Source organism: Eurosta solidaginis, chromosome 4, assembly GCF_040869045.1.
Source record: "Eurosta solidaginis isolate ZX-2024a chromosome 4, ASM4086904v1, whole genome shotgun sequence".
In the NCBI taxonomy this organism is placed as follows: domain Eukaryota; kingdom Metazoa; phylum Arthropoda; class Insecta; order Diptera; family Tephritidae; genus Eurosta; species Eurosta solidaginis.
Genome location: NC_090322.1, coordinates 31,881,185 through 31,901,884, shown reverse-complemented (window position 1 = coordinate 31,901,884; position 20,700 = coordinate 31,881,185). Strand labels below are relative to the sequence as shown.

General features: G+C 35.8%; 1 protein-coding gene across 1 annotated transcript in view; it reads left to right on the top strand.

The window, feature by feature from the left end:
• The window catches only part of Mvb12 (multivesicular body subunit 12-like Mvb12), a 69,446-nt gene that overhangs the window by 30,856 nt on the left and 17,890 nt on the right, over window positions 1-20,700 (top strand). Inside the window, exon 3 of the mRNA XM_067781137.1 lies at window positions 7,474-7,632. Within this exon, the coding sequence (XP_067637238.1) occupies window positions 7,474-7,632 (159 nt within the window). The remainder of the gene's footprint in view (window positions 1-7,473; window positions 7,633-20,700) is intronic.

Below are 20,700 nucleotides of genomic sequence, written 5' to 3'. Positions count from 1 at the left end.
TTGCGCATATGAAGATATTGCTGCGAGTAAAAGCCCAAAGGCTTTGCCGGTCAAGAAAGTATTTCAGTCGACACCGCAGTTTGGACGCAGTAGTTCACTGAGTTGAAAGAGGCAGGTGGAGGAAGACTTGACCTCTCTTGGTGCTCTCAATTGGTATCGCGAAACAGGGATAGCTAGCGTGACTTGTTACGAAACGGCCAAAATTGCTTAGGCATTTAAGCACCAATGAAGTTTCAGCGCCTGGAAAACTTTCAAAACATTTTAGTTATTAAAATATACCTAAGATGTCTCCTATTGTTGCCTATTATTTCTCATTCTATTTAGTTCATTTAGTGACTCATTATTAAAAGGCCTCTTTCCTCGCACTTTGTTGCAATCTAAGTCCTCAATACATAATCCTTCCAAATACTCGAATCTGCGCCACGTGTGCTTGTCCTCCTCGAACTACAAAATATTTTGATGTCACTTCTACCGGACTGTATGTATGTAATATTTGTTCCAAATATGAGCCACATCGGACATCATAGGTCGCTTTCTATTCATGTATGTATTATGTGTTCCAAATATGGAGCAAATCGGGCCACAATTATGATTTTTTGATTATCTCGATCCTTACGCCACCTAGCGGCGATTTTTTTCACAGGCCGCTTTCTATTCATGTATGTATTATGTGTTCACAATATGAACCAAATCGGACCCCAAATACGATTTTTTTAAATATTTAGATCCATGTGCCATCTATCGAAATTTTTTTCTTATTATTGACTTGTCATCGGGTTTTGAATTATATTCCAAGTTTCAAGCTTGTATCTTATCGGGAAGTTACTTAAATTTCAATTACAAAATTCGTGCCGGCCAACCAACCTACTAGTCTGCCAAGTCAAGCTAAATAAAAACGTTTAAAAACTGCAGGCTTGTCAAAACACCATGCTCAGTACTGCCCCAAGATGTCTTCTTATGTTGCCAGAACATCATCTAGGCAGTGAGACGGGAATACTCACCATAAAAGGGGGAAATTAAATGCAGTACAAGCAGTTTTTGTTGAATACTCCGAAGCCTAGGCATCTCAAACAGACATCTGATTGAACATGTCGCCTCCTCCTAGGGGCATATGGAATCGTCTCCGCAAGCACTGTGAAAAAATCTGGCTGATAAGCATTCAGCCGTTTGAATCTGGAGAGCACATACAAGCCCGCAGCCTCAACCACGCCACGATGAGTCGGCAAAGTCATATACTCGGCGAAACTAAGGGTGATTCGCGTCACTCACGATATAAATGCTGTTATAGGTTAAACTCTTACATATCCAGAATCAACCCCAATATATACATATACATATGTCTTCGCATGACAACAACCATCCTTTCAATTGCACTGTGGAACCAACGTCTCTAACAGCCCTGTCTTTTTAGTGAAACTGCATGTTTCCTTGGACTTCCGTTTGAAGATATTGATGAAAATTTGTGAGTGGTCGCACCTTTTGGATGAGGCGAAGCACTGTTACAAGAAGAAGAAGAGTAAAATAGCTCCCTTTGGCTCACCCTGTTTGTACATTATACTGCTCTACGTTGGTTTGCTTCTTAGCTGGTGCAATTGTAGTTGTTGCAGCTCTCGTGTTGCGGTCACATAATTAGCCCACAATGCTTCCGCATGTATGTGTTTAGCTTTTGAATACCATTTCTTAGAATTTTTCGCAGCAGTCGCGTTTTAATTTTGTTTTTACTGCTAATATATGAATGTACAAACAACAACCAGCGCAGCTTTCTGCATATTTTACACTGGGTGTACCTAAGACTTTAACAATCAGGCGTGGATCTAGGGGGCATTTACCCCTCCTACCCCCTCCCGCCCCCCCCCAAAGGTCGCGAAATGTTATTTTTCAAATACTTTACAAAACAAAAATGAAATATCCAAAGAAAACAAATATTCAAATGTTCAATACTTAATTTTGGCATTTCACGATGCACGGCAATTTATACATGAATACCGCATTTATAAAATAAAACAAAATTTATGAATCTTTTTGATACCATTTCCCATAGTTTTCACACTTTCCTTATTCTTGTAGCGACAAAGGACTCGCCGAAGGTTTTGGTAAGTTTGTTTGATGGTAACTTGCCGGTTATTGATCCTTACGTTCCGGAACATAGCACCAGTAAGGTACTAGCCCTACTATTTCTGAAACGATTTGATATGACCACTAGGTCATACAACACCCCTCCATTTGTGAGGAACTTGAAGTCACCAGAGTCTTGCCTACTGAATAAACAGGATTTTCAGTTGTTTAAATTTATGATAGACTTCTATCCATAGAGTTAAATGGAACTAAAGGGCGCACGATATCCTAGCGACTTGGCATGTCTGTAACCTTCCTCGAAAATATGATTTTATCAGGGGCGGAAACTATTGCGGAAACGTATTCCTTTTATAATATAATTCTATTAATTTTGGACTTTTAATATATTTGGATCAAGATAAAAATTATTTTCCGATTTATTTAATAATTTGGGAAAAATTTAAACAACGTGACAACAGGACGGACAAGGCGACAGCTGTTTCGATTATACCTTGTAAATCTCTTCAAAGCCTTTTCTCCCGGGAGTGGGAGTCGAACCCGCACTCCTACGATAGTTGAAATGGTTATAAACGCATTCAGCTACGTCATGCCTTAGTTGTTGTAAAGTTTTTTCCTAATTGCCTTCTTTTTTGCATATTTTAATCTTTTTACACATGCATACTTCGTATGCAATTATGTGTTAAAGCTATGCTTGGTACGGCGGTTTTCAAAGAAACTTTGGTTTTGTTGCTGTTTTTGTTCTATTTATAGAACTACAACGAATTAACCAATTTTGTCTGTTTGTATAATTTAATCGGGGATTGCCCGTATTGCTTTTTTTTTTAAATGTATGAAAACATTTATTTGAAGCAATTTGTTAATTTTATAATTTATTTAATAATTTGGGAAAAATTTAAACAACGTGACATCAGGACGGACAAGGCGACAGCTGTTTCGATTATACCTTGTAAATCTCTTCAAAGCCTTTTCTCCCGGGAGTGGGAGTCGAACGCGCACACCTACGATAGTTGAAATGGTTATAAACGCATTCAGCTACGTCATGCCTTAGTTGTTGTAAAGTTTTTTCCCAATTGCCTTCTTTTTTGCATATTTTAATCTTTTTACACATGCATACTTCGTATGCAATTATGTATGTGTTAAAGCTATGCTTGGTACGGCGGTTTTCAAAGAAACTTTGGTTTTGTTGCTGTTTTTGCTCTATTTATAGAACTACAACGAATTAACCAATTTTGTCTGTTTGTATAATTTAATCGGGGATTGCCCGTATTGCTTTTTTTTTTAAATGTATGAAAACATTTAGTTGAAGCAATTTGTTAATTTTATAATTTATTTAATAATTTGGGAAAAATTTAAACAACGTGACATCAGGACGGACAAGGCGACAGCTGTTTCGATTATACCTTGTAAATCTCTTCAAAGCCTTTTCTCCCGGGAGTGGGAGTCGAACCCGCACTCGTACGATAGTTGAAATGGTTATAAACGCATTCAGCTACGTCATGCCTTAGTTGTTGTAAAGTTTTTTCCCAATTGCCTTCTTTTTTGCATATTTTAATCTTTTTACACATGCATACTTCGTATGCAATTATGTGTTAAAGCTATGCTTGGTACGGCGGTTTTCAAAGAAACTTTGGTTTTGTTGCTGTTTTTGTTCTATTTATAGAACTACAACGAATTAACCAATTTTGTCTGTTTGTATAATTTAATCGGGGATTGTCCGTATTGCTTTTTTTTTTAAATGTATGAAAACATTTATTTGAAGCAATTTGTTAATTTTATAATTTATTTAATAATTTGGGAAAAATTTAAACAACGTGACATCAGGACGGACAAGGCGACAGCTGTTTCGATTATACCTTGTAAATATCTTCAAAGCCTTTTCTCCCGGGAGTGGGAGTCGAACCCGCACTCGTACGATAGTTGAAATGGTTATAAACGCATTCAGCTACGTCATGCCTTAGTTGTTGTAAAGTTTTTTCCCAATTGCCTTCTTTTTTGCATATTTTAATCTTTTTACACATGCATACTTCGTATGCAATTATGTATGTGTTAAAGCTATGCTTGGTACGGCGGTTTTCAAAGAAACTTTGGTTTTGTTGCTGTTTTTGCTCTATTTATAGAACTACAACGAATTAACCAATTTTGTCTGTTTGTATAATTTAATCGGGGATTGCCCGTATTGCTTTTTTTTTTAAATGTATGAAAACATTTATTTGAAGCAATTTGTTAATTTTATAATTTATTTAATAATTTGGGAAAAATTTAAACAACGTGACATCAGGACGGACAAGACGACAGCTGTTTCGATTATACCTTGTAAATCTCTTCAAAGCCTTTTCTCCCGGGAGTGGGAGTCGAACCCGCACACCTACGATAGTTGAAATGGTTATAAACGCATTCAGCTACGTCATGCCTTAGTTGTTGTAAAGTTTTTTCCCAATTGCCTTCTTTTTTTGCATATTTTAATCTTTTTACACATGCATACTTCGTATGCAATTATGTATGTGTTAAAGCTATGCTTGGTACGGCGGTTTTCAAAGAAACTTTGGTTTTGTTGCTGTTTTTGCTCTATTTATAGAACTACAACGAATTAACCAATTTTGTCTGTTTGTATAATTTAATCGGGGATTGCCCGTATTGCTTTTTTTTTTAAATGTATGAAAAAATTTATTTGAAGCAATTTGTTAATTTTATAATTTATTTAATAATTTGGGAAAAATTTAAACAACGTGACATCAGGACGGACAAGGCGACAGCTGTTTCGATTATACCTTGTAAATCTCTTCAAAGCCTTTTCTCCCGGGAGTGGGAGTCGAACCCGCACTCGTACGATAGTTGAAATGGTTATAAACGCATTCAGCTACGTCATGCCTTAGTTGTTGTAAAGTTTTTTCCCAATTGCCTTCTTTTTTGCATATTTTAATCTTTTTACACATGCATACTTCGTATGCAATTATGTATGTGTTAAAGCTATGCTTGGTACGGCGGTTTTCAAAGAAACTTTGGTTTTGTTGCTGTTTTTGTTCTATTTATAGAACTACAACGAATTAACCAATTTTGTCTGTTTGTATAATTTAATCGGGGATTGCCCGTATTGCTTTTTTTTTTAAATGTATGAAAACATTTATTTGAAGCAATTTGTTAATTTTATAATTTATTTAATAATTTGGGAAAAATTTAAACAACGTGACATCAGGACGGACAGGGCGACAGCTGTTTCGATTATACCTTGTAAATCTCTTCAAAGCCTTTTCTCCCGGGAGTGGGAGTCGAACCCGCACACCTACGATAGTTGAAATGGTTATAAACGCATTCAGCTACGACATGCCTTAGTTGTTGTAAAGTTTTTTCCCAATTGCCTTCTTTTTTTGCATATTTTAATCTTTTTACACATGCATACTTCGTATGCAATTATGTATGTGTTAAAGCTATGCTTGGTACGGCGGTTTTCAAAGAAACTTTGGTTTTGTTGCTGTTTTTGCTCTATTTATAGAACTACAACGAATTAACCAATTTTGTCTGTTTGTATAATTTAATCGGGGATTGCCCGTATTGCTTTTTTTTTTAAATGTATGAAAAAATTTATTTGAAGCAATTTGTTAATTTTATAATTTATTTAATAATTTGGGAAAAATTTAAACAACGTGACATCAGGACGGACAAGGCGACAGCTGTTTCGATTATACCTTGTAAATCTCTTCAAAGCCTTTTCTCCCGGGAGTGGGAGTCGAACCCGCACTCGTACGATAGTTGAAATGGTTATAAACGCATTCAGCTACGTCATGCCTTAGTTGTTGTAAAGTTTTTTCCCAATTGCCTTCTTTTTTGCATATTTTAATCTTTTTACACATGCATACTTCGTATGCAATTATGTATGTGTTAAAGCTATGCTTGGTACGGCGGTTTTCAAAGAAACTTTGGTTTTGTTGCTGTTTTTGCTCTATTTATAGAACTACAACGAATTAACCAATTTTGTCTGTTTGTATAATTTAATCGGGGATTGCCCGTATTGCTTTTTTTTTTAAATGTATGAAAACATTTATTTGAAGCAATTTGTTAATTTTATAATTTATTTAATAATTTGGGAAAAATTTAAACAACGTGACATCAGGACGGACAAGGCGACAGCTGTTTCGATTATACCTTGTAAATCTCTTCAAAGCCTTCAAAATTGGTTAATTCGTTGTAGTTCTATAAATAGAACAAAAACAGCAACAAAACCAAAGTTTCTTTGAAAACAGCCGTCCCAAGCATAGCTTTAACACATACATAATTGCATACGAAGTATGCATGTGTAAAAAGATTAAAATATGCAAAAAAGAAGGCAATTGGGAAAAAACTTTACAACAACTAAGGCATGACGTAGCTGAATGCGTTTATAACCATTTCAACTATCGTACGAGTGCGGGTTCGACTCCCACTCCCGGGAGAAAAGGCTTTGAAGAGATTTACAAGGTATAATCGAAACAGCTGTCGCCTTGTCCGTCCTGATGTCACGTTTTTTAAATTTTTCCCAAATTATTAAATAAATTATAAAATTAACAAATTGCTTCAAATAAATGTTTTCATACATTTAAAAAAAAGCAATACGGCCAATCCCCGATTAAATTATTTTCCGATGTTTATTACCTGAGTCCGATAGAACTAGTTAAACTCGGACTTTTCCGGGTTTAACTTTTATTTCCGGACTTGTATTTTTAAAAGTCCGAGTTTAGCTAGTTCTATCGGACTCAAAAAATAAAAATACAGATTTTAATTTTATATGTGGACTTTTATGGAAAAAGTTCGAAAAATAAAACGGATGTATGATTCGACATGATATTTCTATAGGGATACCTAAGAACTCAAACATTTTCACCTAGGTAAATTTTTTGACCCGGACTTTTTCGATTCCGAAAAAAAATATTATTTTCCGTCCCTGGATTTTAGTCAATTTAAAAAAGTTTGAAAGCATTTACCAAACTCCCAGCATAAAAGTTGCTCCCGGAGGAATACAATGTAATACTCGTTGAACCGGTAGCTGGACAGACTCCATGTGCAAACATTAGCAAACGTACCCTTCGCAATATCAGAAACCTGAAGTATGACATTTTAGATAAATTGATGTGCAGAGAATCCAATATACTAGATCCGACAAAGCAGACAGGGTTAAAAATCTAAATTAATATACCCTTTGTTCGATTTCCTTTACTCCCTCTTCTCGGTATTTCTTTTTCACACAAGCAGCTGGTATTTGCGTGTTGCGTGCTTTCAATGCTTCCTTTGTTTTGTTGCAAAATCAACAATGTTACATCAGCATTTCCAATTTATTTTAATTTATTTTATTATTAAAAACTATTTTATTCATATCGCCTCGTTATTTATATGCACATTTTGTTGTTTTTTTTGTACATTTTCTAGATGCCCAAAGAATTTCACACCAGTACATCGAACTTACGATCAAGATGCCGATGCAGATTTATGGCGCGAAAATAATATACTTTTCGGCCGACAGACTACACGCTATTTATGCTTATCGAAGACTGAGGGCTTACCCGAGTATGTTGTGGAGACGCTCAAGTGAGTAAAAAGAAACTTTATTTATTTGGTCTTATGGTTTATGACCAAACGTTTTTTGGGAATTTGTAATGGATACATACAGTATACAACGACTTTTTTCATTTTTTGACGCTGTAGTTGCTAATATTGCATTTCAACTTCAGCTATGGCGACCTATATAAAGTTTTTAGGAAGCGGGTAATAAAATCTCTGTAAATATATAATGGATATACACAACTTAGCAGGCGCGGATCTACGGGGGGGGATAGGGGACACCGCCCTCCCCCAAAGGTCGAGAAATTTTATTTTTAAAATACTTTACAAAACAAAAATTAAATATCCAAAGAAAACAAATATTCAAATGTTCAATACTTAAAGTATTTGAAAAATAAAATTTTGTATGGAAAATCTTCAAGTCCAAGGTGTGGAAATGAAAATATCTAGCATCAATACTGCGGGCCATTTTTTTCTCAACGGAATATCATAGAGAGTAAAATTTTGCGTATGTGGTTTTCCTAGCGTGCAAAAAGTGCTCCAGAACAATTTTTTTGCACGGCTTTTGCAACAATTTTAAAAATAGAAATTTATTTCACAGAAATAAAAAATGTGCTCTTAAAGAGTTTTTATTTAAAAGCAAATTGGTGTTTGAATTGTCGGTAAAAGTCTAGTTGAGGGGTCGACTGCTAATACTCTACCAAAAATATCGAGAGAGGTGTCAAAAGACACGTACAGTAATCCGAAGGCGGAAAATAAAAATTGTATCTCTGCCGGGAGATATTTGCAGTTGAAGTTCGCAATTTTCCTGTGGTTGTTGTAATGTTGTTGTACCCACAAAAAATTGTAAACATAAGTGTTTTGCGCGGATATAGTTTTGGTCTCCAAACCGGTGTTGGACCCACCTAGGGTAATTTTTATAAGCGCTGCCGAAGGCCGCCAATGAAGAAAGGTGTTCTGCGCAAAAATACTATGGATACCACCCGCGGTTTCGAAGGGACCCACGGGCCATTTTTTGGTTTTTGTTTAATATCTTTTGAACGAGTTAAGATTTTTCTTTGGGGTTGGTGTCGAAATTATGTATGTACAAAATTCTAAAAACAAAATTCTGCTTTTTAAAATTCTGCTTTCAAAATTCTTTTGCACCTCTCCAGAAAAGAAGCGCGTTGGTTCCCAAATTTATTACAAATGCAACAAAAAACATCGCATACACCATAAGCAATAACATCATCAATAAGAAAATTCCAAGTAAGTTTAATAATGTTGTGTCAACATATATAGATACTGTGCAAACGAAACTACTAAACCACATCATCCGTATTAAACATGAGCTTAGAAGACAAAAAGAAAAGGAAAAAGGTATACTGAAAATAGATATAACACAAAACCTAGACTCTCATCACTCATCGGCATTTTTTGAGAGCGAGGATGTACTCAAAAACAAACTTGCTAAAAACATTAGAAAAATACAAATAAACAAGTACGAAAAATTGAAACAAAAAGAAAAAGAAAAGCTCAACATTAGGGTAGTACCAGAATTCTTTCACAATGCCACACATTTAGACATTCCTAAAGACATTCAATTGCTCTTATCTCTAGGTCCGAAATATGTTATGCCATTTGAAGAAGGAAAATTCCCACTTCTCAAATTCATAGCTGACGAGGAAAATATTGTCCAAACTATACAAAATAAGGAAAGGCAGGAAATTGAAAGAAACAATTTCACGGCACTGATACATGAGCAATTGAAAAAGAAGACGACCTCAATGCGTGACAAATATTTGTGTGTGACTTTACGCTCCACCAAAAAGTTCCTCAAAAACAATAAGCAAGTTCTGATACTTAATGCTGATAAGGGCAATGCCACTGTAGCGATGGACAGAACAGAATATTCTGTAAAAATGTAAACTATGGTGAACGATATTTCAGCTTATAGTTTTAAAGCGTGATCCGACCAACAAGTTACAGGATAAGAACAACGAAATTGTAATGAAGATGTTCAACAATGGCAACATTGAGGAAAAAGAAAAGAATCTTCTCATTTGTAGAAGTGCAAATCCACCTAGGATTTATGGGTTGCCAAAAATACACAAAGAAGGCATTCCCCTTCGACCTATATGCTCATGTTTTGATTCCCCATCCTACAATTTGTGTTAATATGTCGTTGGCATACTGAAAAATGTAACACAGTCGTCCAAATACAATTTGAAAGATGCCACAGAGTTTAAGGAAAGAGTCAAAGGTACATATATTTAAGATGATGAGAGTTTAGTGTCTTTTGACGTGGCTTCCTTGTTCCCCAGCATACCCGTGGATATTGCAATCCAAATCATTTCCTCGAAGTGGAATGATATCAAAGAATACACGTTGCTATCTAAAGAGTTATTTGTGAATATTCTTAAATTTTGCGTAAAAGAAAATAGATATTTTAAATATAACGACAAAATCTACGAACAACGGTCAGGAATGCCAATGGGCTTACCAGCCTCCCCAGTCATAGCGGACATAGTTCTGGAAGAACTGCTAACGGAATTCGAGGAAGGGTCAACAACCAAGCCACGCCTGTTGACCAAATATGTAGATGACCTATTTGCCATCGTCAAAACAGATGAAATAGAAACCATGCTTGCACGACTCAATAGGTATTACAAAAACATACAGTTTACTATGGGGGTGGAAAAAGACAACGAACTCCCCTATCTGGACACACTCATCATTAGGAAAAATAATAAAATATATATTGATTGGTACAAAAAACCTACGGCTTTAGGGAGACCAATCAATTATAATTCAAAGCATGAACGTAAAACCATTATAAATACTGCGAAAAACTTTATTAGAAGGGGACTCACGATAAGTGATAAAATGTTTCACAACAAAAATATTGCGATAATCAAGAAAACTTTAGAAGAAAATGATTTTCCCATAAACTTAATTAACAAGCTGGTCCGGAATTATCATGCCAATAATAAAAAAGAACATTTGAAAAAGGAGAAAGATTGTAAAATATACAAGTCAATCACCTATGTTCCCGGAACCTCAGAGAGGATCAAGATGTCGAATATATATGACAAAGAAAAATATAAAATAGCCTTTACATACAATAACACACTGCAACAAGTTTTCAGCAAAACTAAGGACAAAATTTCAAAACTGGAGAAATCTAACGTTATTTACAGAATTCCTTGCAACGGCGACGGGTCCCACGTATGCGAGAAAGTATATGTGGGGACAACAAAATTGAAACTCAAGACAAGGATTTCCGCTCATAGATCTAACATTAAAGTAAGGAAAAATGCTTCGGACAACAAGACGGCTTTAACATCCCACTGCAAAGACACAGGGCACTTCCCCGACTTCGATAATGTAACTATACTGGACAATGAAAAACATTACAGCAAACGATACACTTTAGAAATGCTACATATTTTGAACACCCCTAATGAAAAAAGAATGAACTTCAAAATGGACACAGACAATTGTGCGCAGTCTTACAGGAATTTAATTTTGAAGCAACAACACCACAAGGCGGTCATTTGAAATATTGTCAAATAGTTAAATGGGATGAAATATGTACATACATACGTACATATGTGTTAAGCTAAGTCTAGTTGTCATATCAATGTTGTTATTGTATACATGATTTTTGTTGTTTACCCTTACTGTTTATGAAAATTATTTATTTTTACGGGACTTTTCCAAATTGTTTATATTTTGATTTCTTCTTTTGTTTTTCTCGACCTCTTTGTAATTTTTTGGTCATATTCCCAATCAGTCGATCATACATGTCGATATGTGTAAGTCATAATTTGTTATTCATGTGTTCATATGTATGTTCTGTGTAATTAACTATTGTTATTGTTTTGTCTTCAGCCCTGATGATGACTTCAGATTGAAGTCGAAATATCGACCAAAATTAAAATTTATGAATATAAAACAAACCAAAAGAAAGTTTTATTCATTAACCGCGGCCTTTCAGCTCAACTAATCTACATAATTAATTAAAATATAATGTTAACAATGTTAAAGAGGTCATGTAATTATTTTGAAAAAGTGCACCGTGAACAGTAATTCTGCATAGAACACCTTTCTGCATAGGCGGCCTTCGGCCGCGCTTATAAAAGATAACCCTGGGCTACGCCATGGTAAGTGTGGGTGTGGTATAACCGTGGCTACCGCCACGGTGAGGTCCTTCTGCGTAGGCGGCCTTCGGCCGCACTTTAAAAAAATAACCCTTAGCCGATCCAACACCGGCTACGCCATGCCATGATTCCGGAATTTTGATTTCCAGAATTAAACATGCAGAATTTTGAAAAAGCAGAATTTTAGAAAGCAGAATTTCAGAAAGCAGAATTTTGTTCAAGCAGAATTTTTTTGCAATTTACAGAATTTTGTCACCCAGAATTTTGTAATACAGAATAATGACACGCTCCCGTTTGACACCTCTCTCGATATTTTCGGTAGCGTATTAGCAATCGACCCCTCAACTAGACTTTTACCGAATTTGCAAAATTGGTGGAGCCTATCGGCTGCTATTCAACTTTAAAAGAAAAAGGACATAGAAAATTCAAATGGCGATAATTACGGATACAGTATTTTATGGAAAAATCGAAGACGAGCATTTGTTTGTATTATCGATAGCTATCAAATAATATCTTCTGTTGCTCAAAAATAAATTATGACGTTTTTCGGTGATCACCTTCAGAAATTTTCACTCTGTGTCTTTGAACATAAAATTTATTTACATTGTTTTATTAAAATTATATAAGTATGAAATGTACACACCCAGCGATGATAAAAGTACCAAATAAAAAATACAAAAAGTATTTAAAAACAGAACACATACATACTTTCGAAAATACTTTGAAATCGAAAGCTTACATTTTGGTATTATTAAGCGCTGTACGCAGATAAAAAGCAAACATTCAAGAAAAATGCAAATAGCATGAAAATAGCAATAGGCACAAAATTTTGGCATTTCACGATACATGGCAATTTATACATGAATACCGCTTTTATAAAAATAAAATAAAATTTATGAAACCTTTTGATACCATCCTCCCATTTTTATACTCAGTTGAGCAGAGCTCACAGAGTATATTAACTTTGATTGCATAACGGTTGGTTGTACAGGTATAAAGGAATCGAGATAGATATAATAATAATAAACCCAACGGATTAATACCCTCCAAAGCCCGCCCAACCGACACGAGGGGCGCATCCGCATGACGCACGGATTTGTTTTTGATTTTGCCGAGTTGTTGATAGGCGGAGGTTTGTTAAGCGTCGAGATCTAAAACTGCTCTGCTACAGAATAAAAATCATCAGCTGAGTATTATATACATAACAGTAGAAAATTATACATATAGTAAATTGTTAAATAAGTTAAGAATTTAGCATATAAAGATTTTTATTTATTTTTATTTTTATTTTGTTACGAGCTAAGATAGGATAGGACAGTTTTCCTTATAGTAAAAAGTGAATCCGTTATATCAAATGAATTCGAGTGAGAGTTAAAATCATAACACAAACACCGGAAAGGTTCATTTAATTCGAAGTTAGTTCTACACTGCCTCAAAAGAAGAGGTTTGTAATGTCTTGACGCTCGTGATGGGACATTGAAGTTTACTTCGTTCAAAAGAAAGGGGCTAGAAATTAGTCCATTCAGTAGTTTAGCCATAAATAATACTCCTAGCATTTCTCTACGGCTAGCGAGAGTTGGAAGATTGATAAGCCTTAACCGACTAGTATAACGTGGAAGATTATATGCAGAGTCCCAATGAAAATTCCTTAAAGAAAAAAGTAAAAATTGCTTCTGTATTGACTCAAGCCTATCTGCATGAACTTGATATCGCGGATTCCAGACTACTGATCCGTATTCTAGTATCGGCCTAACTAATGTGGTAAAAAGGGCTTTGGTTACATAAGGGTCACTAAATTCTTTAGACCATCTCTTCACGAATGATAGAACACCTCTAGCCTTATTGGCAGCAGTCATAATATGAAGGTTGAAACTAAGTTTAGCATCCATCGTAACTCCCAAGTCAACAAAATAATTTACTGATGCAAGACAAAAATTATCAATTACGTAAGAGGCTGCTGGCAAAGATCTCCGAGAGAAGCACATGAACTTACATTTATTGATGTGCAGCGGCATTGCATTCGCGTTGCACCAAGCAACTAAGCAGTTTAAATCCGCTTGAAGCAATGGACGTTCTTCAATAGACTCATAAGACCTAAACAGTTTTACATCATCAGCATACATTAAAATTTTGGAATATTTTATTATGGTACAGATATCATTAATAAATAGCAAGAACAGAATTGGACCGAGATGACTGCCCTGTGGGACGCCAGAGGGAACATTAATGACCTCTGAAAGAGTATTTTTAAAAATTACTTGTTGCGTTCTACCGCAGAGATAAGAAGATATCCACTGAGTGAGACCTGGTTGGAAACCAAGTCGATCCAGCTTGTGGATAAGCAATGAATGGGAAACTTTGTCAAATGCTTTACTGAAATCAGTGTAAATAACATCGGTGTAAAGATTTTCTCTAAATCCATTAGAAACATGCGTTGTTAATTCAAGTAGGTTGGTAATCGTAGATTTGCCTCTACAGAATCCATGTTGAGAGTTTGCAATCAATGCAGAAATGGAAAATGTTAGCTGATTAGTAACAATGGCTTCAAACACCTTTGGGATGGCAGACAATTTTGCAATTCCTCGAAATTTTCTACACATGACCTACTGCCGTTTTTGTGGAGGGGTATTAGAAAAGATTCCTTCCAAGCAAAAGGAAAAACTCCATGTTTTAGGGACATGTTGAATAAATCAGTTAGGGGCAGATAAATGTGTACTGCACATCTTTTGAGAAAACATGTGGGAATTAGATCAGGACCGTATTTATAAGATTCCTTCAAAGAAATTAAATATGTAAGAACCTCTTCTGGAGATATTGATGGAATATTAATTGCGTTAAGTGAGTCAAGTTCATACGGGTATTCACTAGACAAAGAAATTAATTCAGCGGAATAGTTAGATTTGAAAAATTGTGCAAATAAATTAGCAATAACTTGATCGTCGCTAGAGAAATCATCACGGTATTTCATACCAGAAGGAAAGCCTTTAACCCTACGTTTAGAGTTCACGAAATTATAGAAAGCTTTCGGATTGCAAGTTATTTTCTTTTTCATGGCACAGATTGTATTGTAACACTTTTTATTTAATTCAAAATATTTATGACACAATATAGAGTACTTCAAGTAGTCGGAGTGTGACCCCGTCTTCTTGTACAGCTTGAAGGAACGCGTTTTTTTGTTTTTTAAAGATTTCAGTACTTTGGTGTACCATATTTGGACTAGTTCAGTGAAAACACGTTTACGCTTAGGTACATGTCTGTCCAGAATAGCGTGAATGACGGCGTTGAAGTTAGAAACGTTTTTGTCAATATCTGCACCGTATTTGGGCCAAACTATTGTAGATAAAATTTGGTTGAGTTTATTAAAATTAGCCTTCGCGAATCGAATCTAAAACTAGAGTCGTTTTCTGTGGTAGTGCAACTCCGAGAACTTTCTTCCAATTCGTAAACTATTTCCAGCGAAGGATGGTAAGGATCCTCAGGTACAGTAAGAGGTTCACCCCCCCAACAAACATTTAGGTTAGAAAACGAGTTGAAGACGAATCGAATTCTAATGTATTTCTCTAAGGTAGAAGGCTAGAGAACGATTTGCTAAACTGTCGCGAATTATAGCATTCTCGACAAAAAGGGGACTTCGTTCTCGATATCGAGGAAATGGTTAGAATTCTAATCGAATTCTAACGTCAATTTCTAATGGGTTTCTAATGAGAATTTTGAAGTGATGCGCAATTAAGTTCAATTATTTAAAATCAGCGAAATTTTCATTGTTTCATTACATCAAATACTTTTATTTGGTTATAAGCTTATGTATTAAGAATGAACATATTTCAAAGGCCTTTTCTATTATAATAAATTAAAACCGTACTTAAATATTGAGCTCAGCATTTCTGGTGTTATTCGAATCGTTTTACAGTCGAATTCTAAACTAGTTTTCGATTCGAAATGCATTAGAGAACTACATTAGAATTCTAATGTAAAATTACAATATTTCTCTAACGTTAGAAACTGTGTTTGCTGGGCCTCCTAAGAATGGATTTTGACGTATCATCAACAAATACCAGATCAAGTACCCTCCCGTACATGTTTGGGACTATATTTATCTTTCTTAGGCAAAGTTCAGTTATTTCTGCTAAAAAGTCGATGCTGGAGAATTTTGAGGAAACCGGTACAATACCATGGTCGGATGTGGTCCATGATACGTGCGGAAGATTAAAATCACCTAAGACAATTATCGAGTCAATAGGCTTCAACAATGAACTGATATCTTTCAGGAACGAAATATGGTTCATATACACCGAGGGATCTGAAGATGGTGGGATATAGCAAATAGCAATATAGATAAAACCTATTCCCAGCTGGGTTCTAATGCACTTAAATTCCGTAGCTTCAATAACAGTTAAATTTACCTCAGCGGAAGGTATAGAAGAATGTACCGCGAGCAAAACTCCACCTCCAACTCTGTTCAAGCGGTCATTTCTATATATTTGGTAGTCATTGCAAAGAATCTCCGAATTAAAAATATGAGGCTTTAACCAAGTTTCAGTAAAAGCGATGATACTGTAATTACAGTTAAATGATCTCAAGTATAGATCAGTTAGTTTTGTGTTTAGGCCTCTTACATTTTGATAAAATATATTAAGGACAGGTTTAATATTTAGTTTTTTGCAGCATTATTGGTTTGAGGAACGGTAGCAAGATTACGAATATTAACGTTGCGTCTATGCTCGAATTCACGCACAAAGGTTCCGGGTGGCCAAAATGAATTATTCAAAATTGTTTCAAAATGTTGCGCTGATACGTCAATCCTAAATGACGAAATGTCTCTAGGATAATTAAAATTAAATTTACGAATAGACACATTTTCAGATTTAAGTTTACTTATGATGTACGACTTCAGGTCCTCTTCTGTAGTGTCTCTCTCGAATCTGGAGACGAAAATCGACTTTTTAATCGGGACAGTAATCAATCTACCAGCCGGCGGTTCAGATTCCGCAGAGGGGTTTTGGAGAACCTGGTTCCTTTTTGTGGAGGGTACAGTAGATACAGCTGAAAGAGCATTCGATGTCGATGGTTGAACTGCTAAGGGACTCGGAGAGGACAGATTTATCAATTCAATAGTTGGGGGTGGAAGATCTGGAGGTGAAGGAACTTTGGGATCAACATCCATAGTCGGAGCTGGAAGGGAAACATCGATAGACCTACGATTATTATCCGGAATGTTCACATTTGAATGTTTGAAAGACTTAAATAAGCTTTCATAATGCTTAAACTTCTCGGATAAAGCGGAAATCTCTTTGCCTATTTCAGAAAATCCATCTCGGGCCTGTTTGAAGACCTTGAAAAGGTCAATTTGAGTAGGCCTACATTTCAAACAAGCCCAACGTACTCCCTTATCGTTATCGTTAAGTGCGTCAACCACTCGTGCTGATAAACCGGCGCACTTCATATGAGCAAGCCGATCGCAAAGCCAGCATGCCACGAAGGGATGTGACTCACTTTTTACTAAGCAGTTAGGATATAAACACGACATTCTTAATAAATTTAAAGAGGATGAGGAAATAAATATATATATAAATGCTACGGAAAAACCGAGAATTAATAAAATAGGAAAAGTATGAATATTAATTGAACGATAGCACAACGGGTTATAAGAAAAAATACAACAGTTTGAAAGTAGCTGTTAGAAAGAGATATGCTGTATGAGCAGTTTGAGATGCACTGTAATAACACTGAACAAACCGCGCAAACAGCTGTGACACTGAGGAAAGAATGTGCACGCAAAAAATCAAAAATAAAAACAAAATTACACTATTAAAAACTGAAGCCTATCAACAGCAACAACACAATGCAAAAATACTCGGCAATTCAACAGCAAATAAATATGTATATATGTGTGTATATGCAAAATTTATGAAAATTTTAATTTTCAATATTAAAACTGTAAGTAAAAGCAATTGAATTTAAATTTAATTTCTTGATTCAGCATACACAAATTATAGCACTTCACCAACTATGTGAACAATAAAACTATATTTATTGAAAACACAAGAGCACAGGTAAAAAATCAACTACACAGCTTGACGTTTGCTTACTTATAGAGATAGATATAGACTTCCATATATCAAAATCATCAGTATCGAAAAAAAATTCGATTGAGCCATGTCCGTCCGTCCGTTAACACGATAACTTGAGTAAATTTTGAGGTATCTTGATGAAATTTGGTATGTAGGTTCCTGGGCACTCATCTCAGATCGCTATTTAAAATGAACGATATGGGACAATAACCACGCCCACTTTTTCGATATCGAAATTTCGGAAATCGGAGAACGACCACGCCCACTTTTTAAACTTTTTTTTTTAAATTCAAATTTTAAAAGAAAAGTTAATATCTTTACAGCATATAAGTAAATTATGCCAACATTCAACTCCAGTAAGGATATGGTGCAACAAAATACAAAAATAAAAGAAAATTTCAAAATGGGCGTGGCTCCGCCCTTTTTCATTTAATTTGTCTAGGATGCTTTTAATGCCATAAGTCGAACAAGAATTAACCAATCCTTGTGAAATTTGGTAGAGGCTTAGCTCCTAGGACGATAACTGTTTTCCGTGAAAAAGGGCGAAATCGGTTGAAGCCACGCCCAGTTTTTATACACAGTCGACCGTCTGTCCTTCCGCTCGGCCGTTAACACGATAACTTGAGCAAAAATCGATATATCTTAACTAAACTCAGTTCACGTACTTATCTGAACTCACTTTGTATTGGTGTAAAAAATGGCCGAAATCCGACTATGACCACGCCCACTTTTTCGATATCGAAAATTACGAAAAATGAAAAAAATGCCATAATTATATACCAAATACGAAAAAAGGAATGAAACATGGTAATTGTATTGGTCTATTGACGCAAAATATAACTTTAGAAAAAAACTTGGTAAAATGGGTGTGACACCTACCATATTTAGTAGAAGGAAATGAAAAAGTTTTGCAGGGCGAAATCAAAAGCCCTTGGAATCTTGGAAGGAATACTCTACGTGGTATTACATATATAAATAAATTAGCGGTACCCGACAGATGATGTTCTGGATCACCCTGGTCCACATTTTGGTAGATATCTCGAAAACGCCTTCACATATACAACTAAGGGCCACTCCCTTTTAAAACCCTCATTAATACCTTTAATTTGATACCCATATCGTACAAACACATTCTAGAGTCACCCCTGGTCCACGTTTATGGCGATATCTCGAAAAGGCGTCCACATATAGCACTAAGGCCCACTCCTTTTTAAAATACTCATTAACACCCTTCATTTGATACCCATATCGTACAAAAAAATTCTAGAGTCACCCCTGGCCCACCTTTATGGCGATATCTCGAAAAGGCATCCACCTATAGAACTAAGGCCCACTCCCTTTTAAAATACTCATTAACACCTTTCATTTGATACCCATATCGTATAAACAAATTCTAGAGTCACCCCTGGTCCACCTTTATATCGATATCTCGAAAAGGCGTCCACCTATAGAACTAAGGCCCACGCCCTTTTAAAATACTCATTAACACCTTTTATTTGATACCCATATCGTACAAACAAATTCTAGAGTCACCCCTGGTCCACCTTTATGGCGATATCTCGAAAAGGCGTCCACCTATAGAACTAAGGCCCACACCCTTTTAAAATTCTAATTAACACCTTTCATTTGATACCCATATCGTACACAAAAATTCTAGGGTCGCCCCTGGCCCACCTTTATGGCGATATCTCGAAAGGGCATCCACCTGTAGAACTAAGGCCCACTCCCTTTTAAAATACTCATTAACACCTTTCATTTGATACCCATATCGTACAAACAAATTCTAGAGTCACCCCTGGTCTACCTTTATGGAGATATCTCGAAAAGGCGTCCACCTATAGAACTAAGACCCACGCCCTTTTAAAATACTCATTAACACCTTTCATTTGATACCCATATCGTACAAACAAATTATAGAGTAACCCCTGGTCCACCTTTATGGCGATATCTCGAAAAGGCGTCCACTTATAGAACTAAGGCCCACACCCTTTTAAAATACTCATTAGCACCTTTCATTTGATACCCATATTGTACAAACGCATTCTAGAGTCAACCCAGGTCCACTTTTATAACGATATTCCGAAATGTGTCCACCTATAGAACTTAGGCTCACTCCCTTTTAAAATACTCATTAACACCTTTCATTTGATACCCATGTAGTACAAACAAATTCTAGAGTCACCCCTGGTCCACGTTTATGGCGATATCTCGAAAAGGCGTCCACATATAGAACTAAGGCCCACGCCCTCTTAAAATACTCATTAACACCTTTCATTTGATAATCATATCGTACAAACAAATTCTAGAGTCACCCCTGGTCCATCTTTATGGGGCGATATCCCGAAAAGGCGTACATCTATAGAATTTAGACCCACGCTCTTTTAAAATACTCATTAATACCTTTAATTTGATACCCATATCGTACAAAATAAATTCTAGAGTCACCCCTGGTCCACCTTTATGGCGATATCTCGAAAAGACGTCCACCTATAGAACTTAGGCCCACTCCCTTTTAAAGTTATCATTAACACATTTCATTTGATACCCATATCGTACAAACAAATTCTCGAGTCAGGCCTGGTCCACCTTTATGGCGATATCCCTAATTGGCGTCCATCTATAGATCTATGGCCCACTTCCTCTTAAAATACTCTTTAATACCTTCCATTTGATACACATGTCATACAAACACATTCCAGTATTACCCTAGGTTCCTTTTACAACATGGTGATTTCCCTTACTTTGTCTCCACAGCTCTCAACTGAGTATGTAATGGTCGGTTACACCCGAACTTAGCCTTCCTTACTTGTTAGGAACTAATAATAGCTGTTTGTCCCATCCCGCCAACTTGTAGGAAAATTAGAAGAGAAGATCGGCCTGAA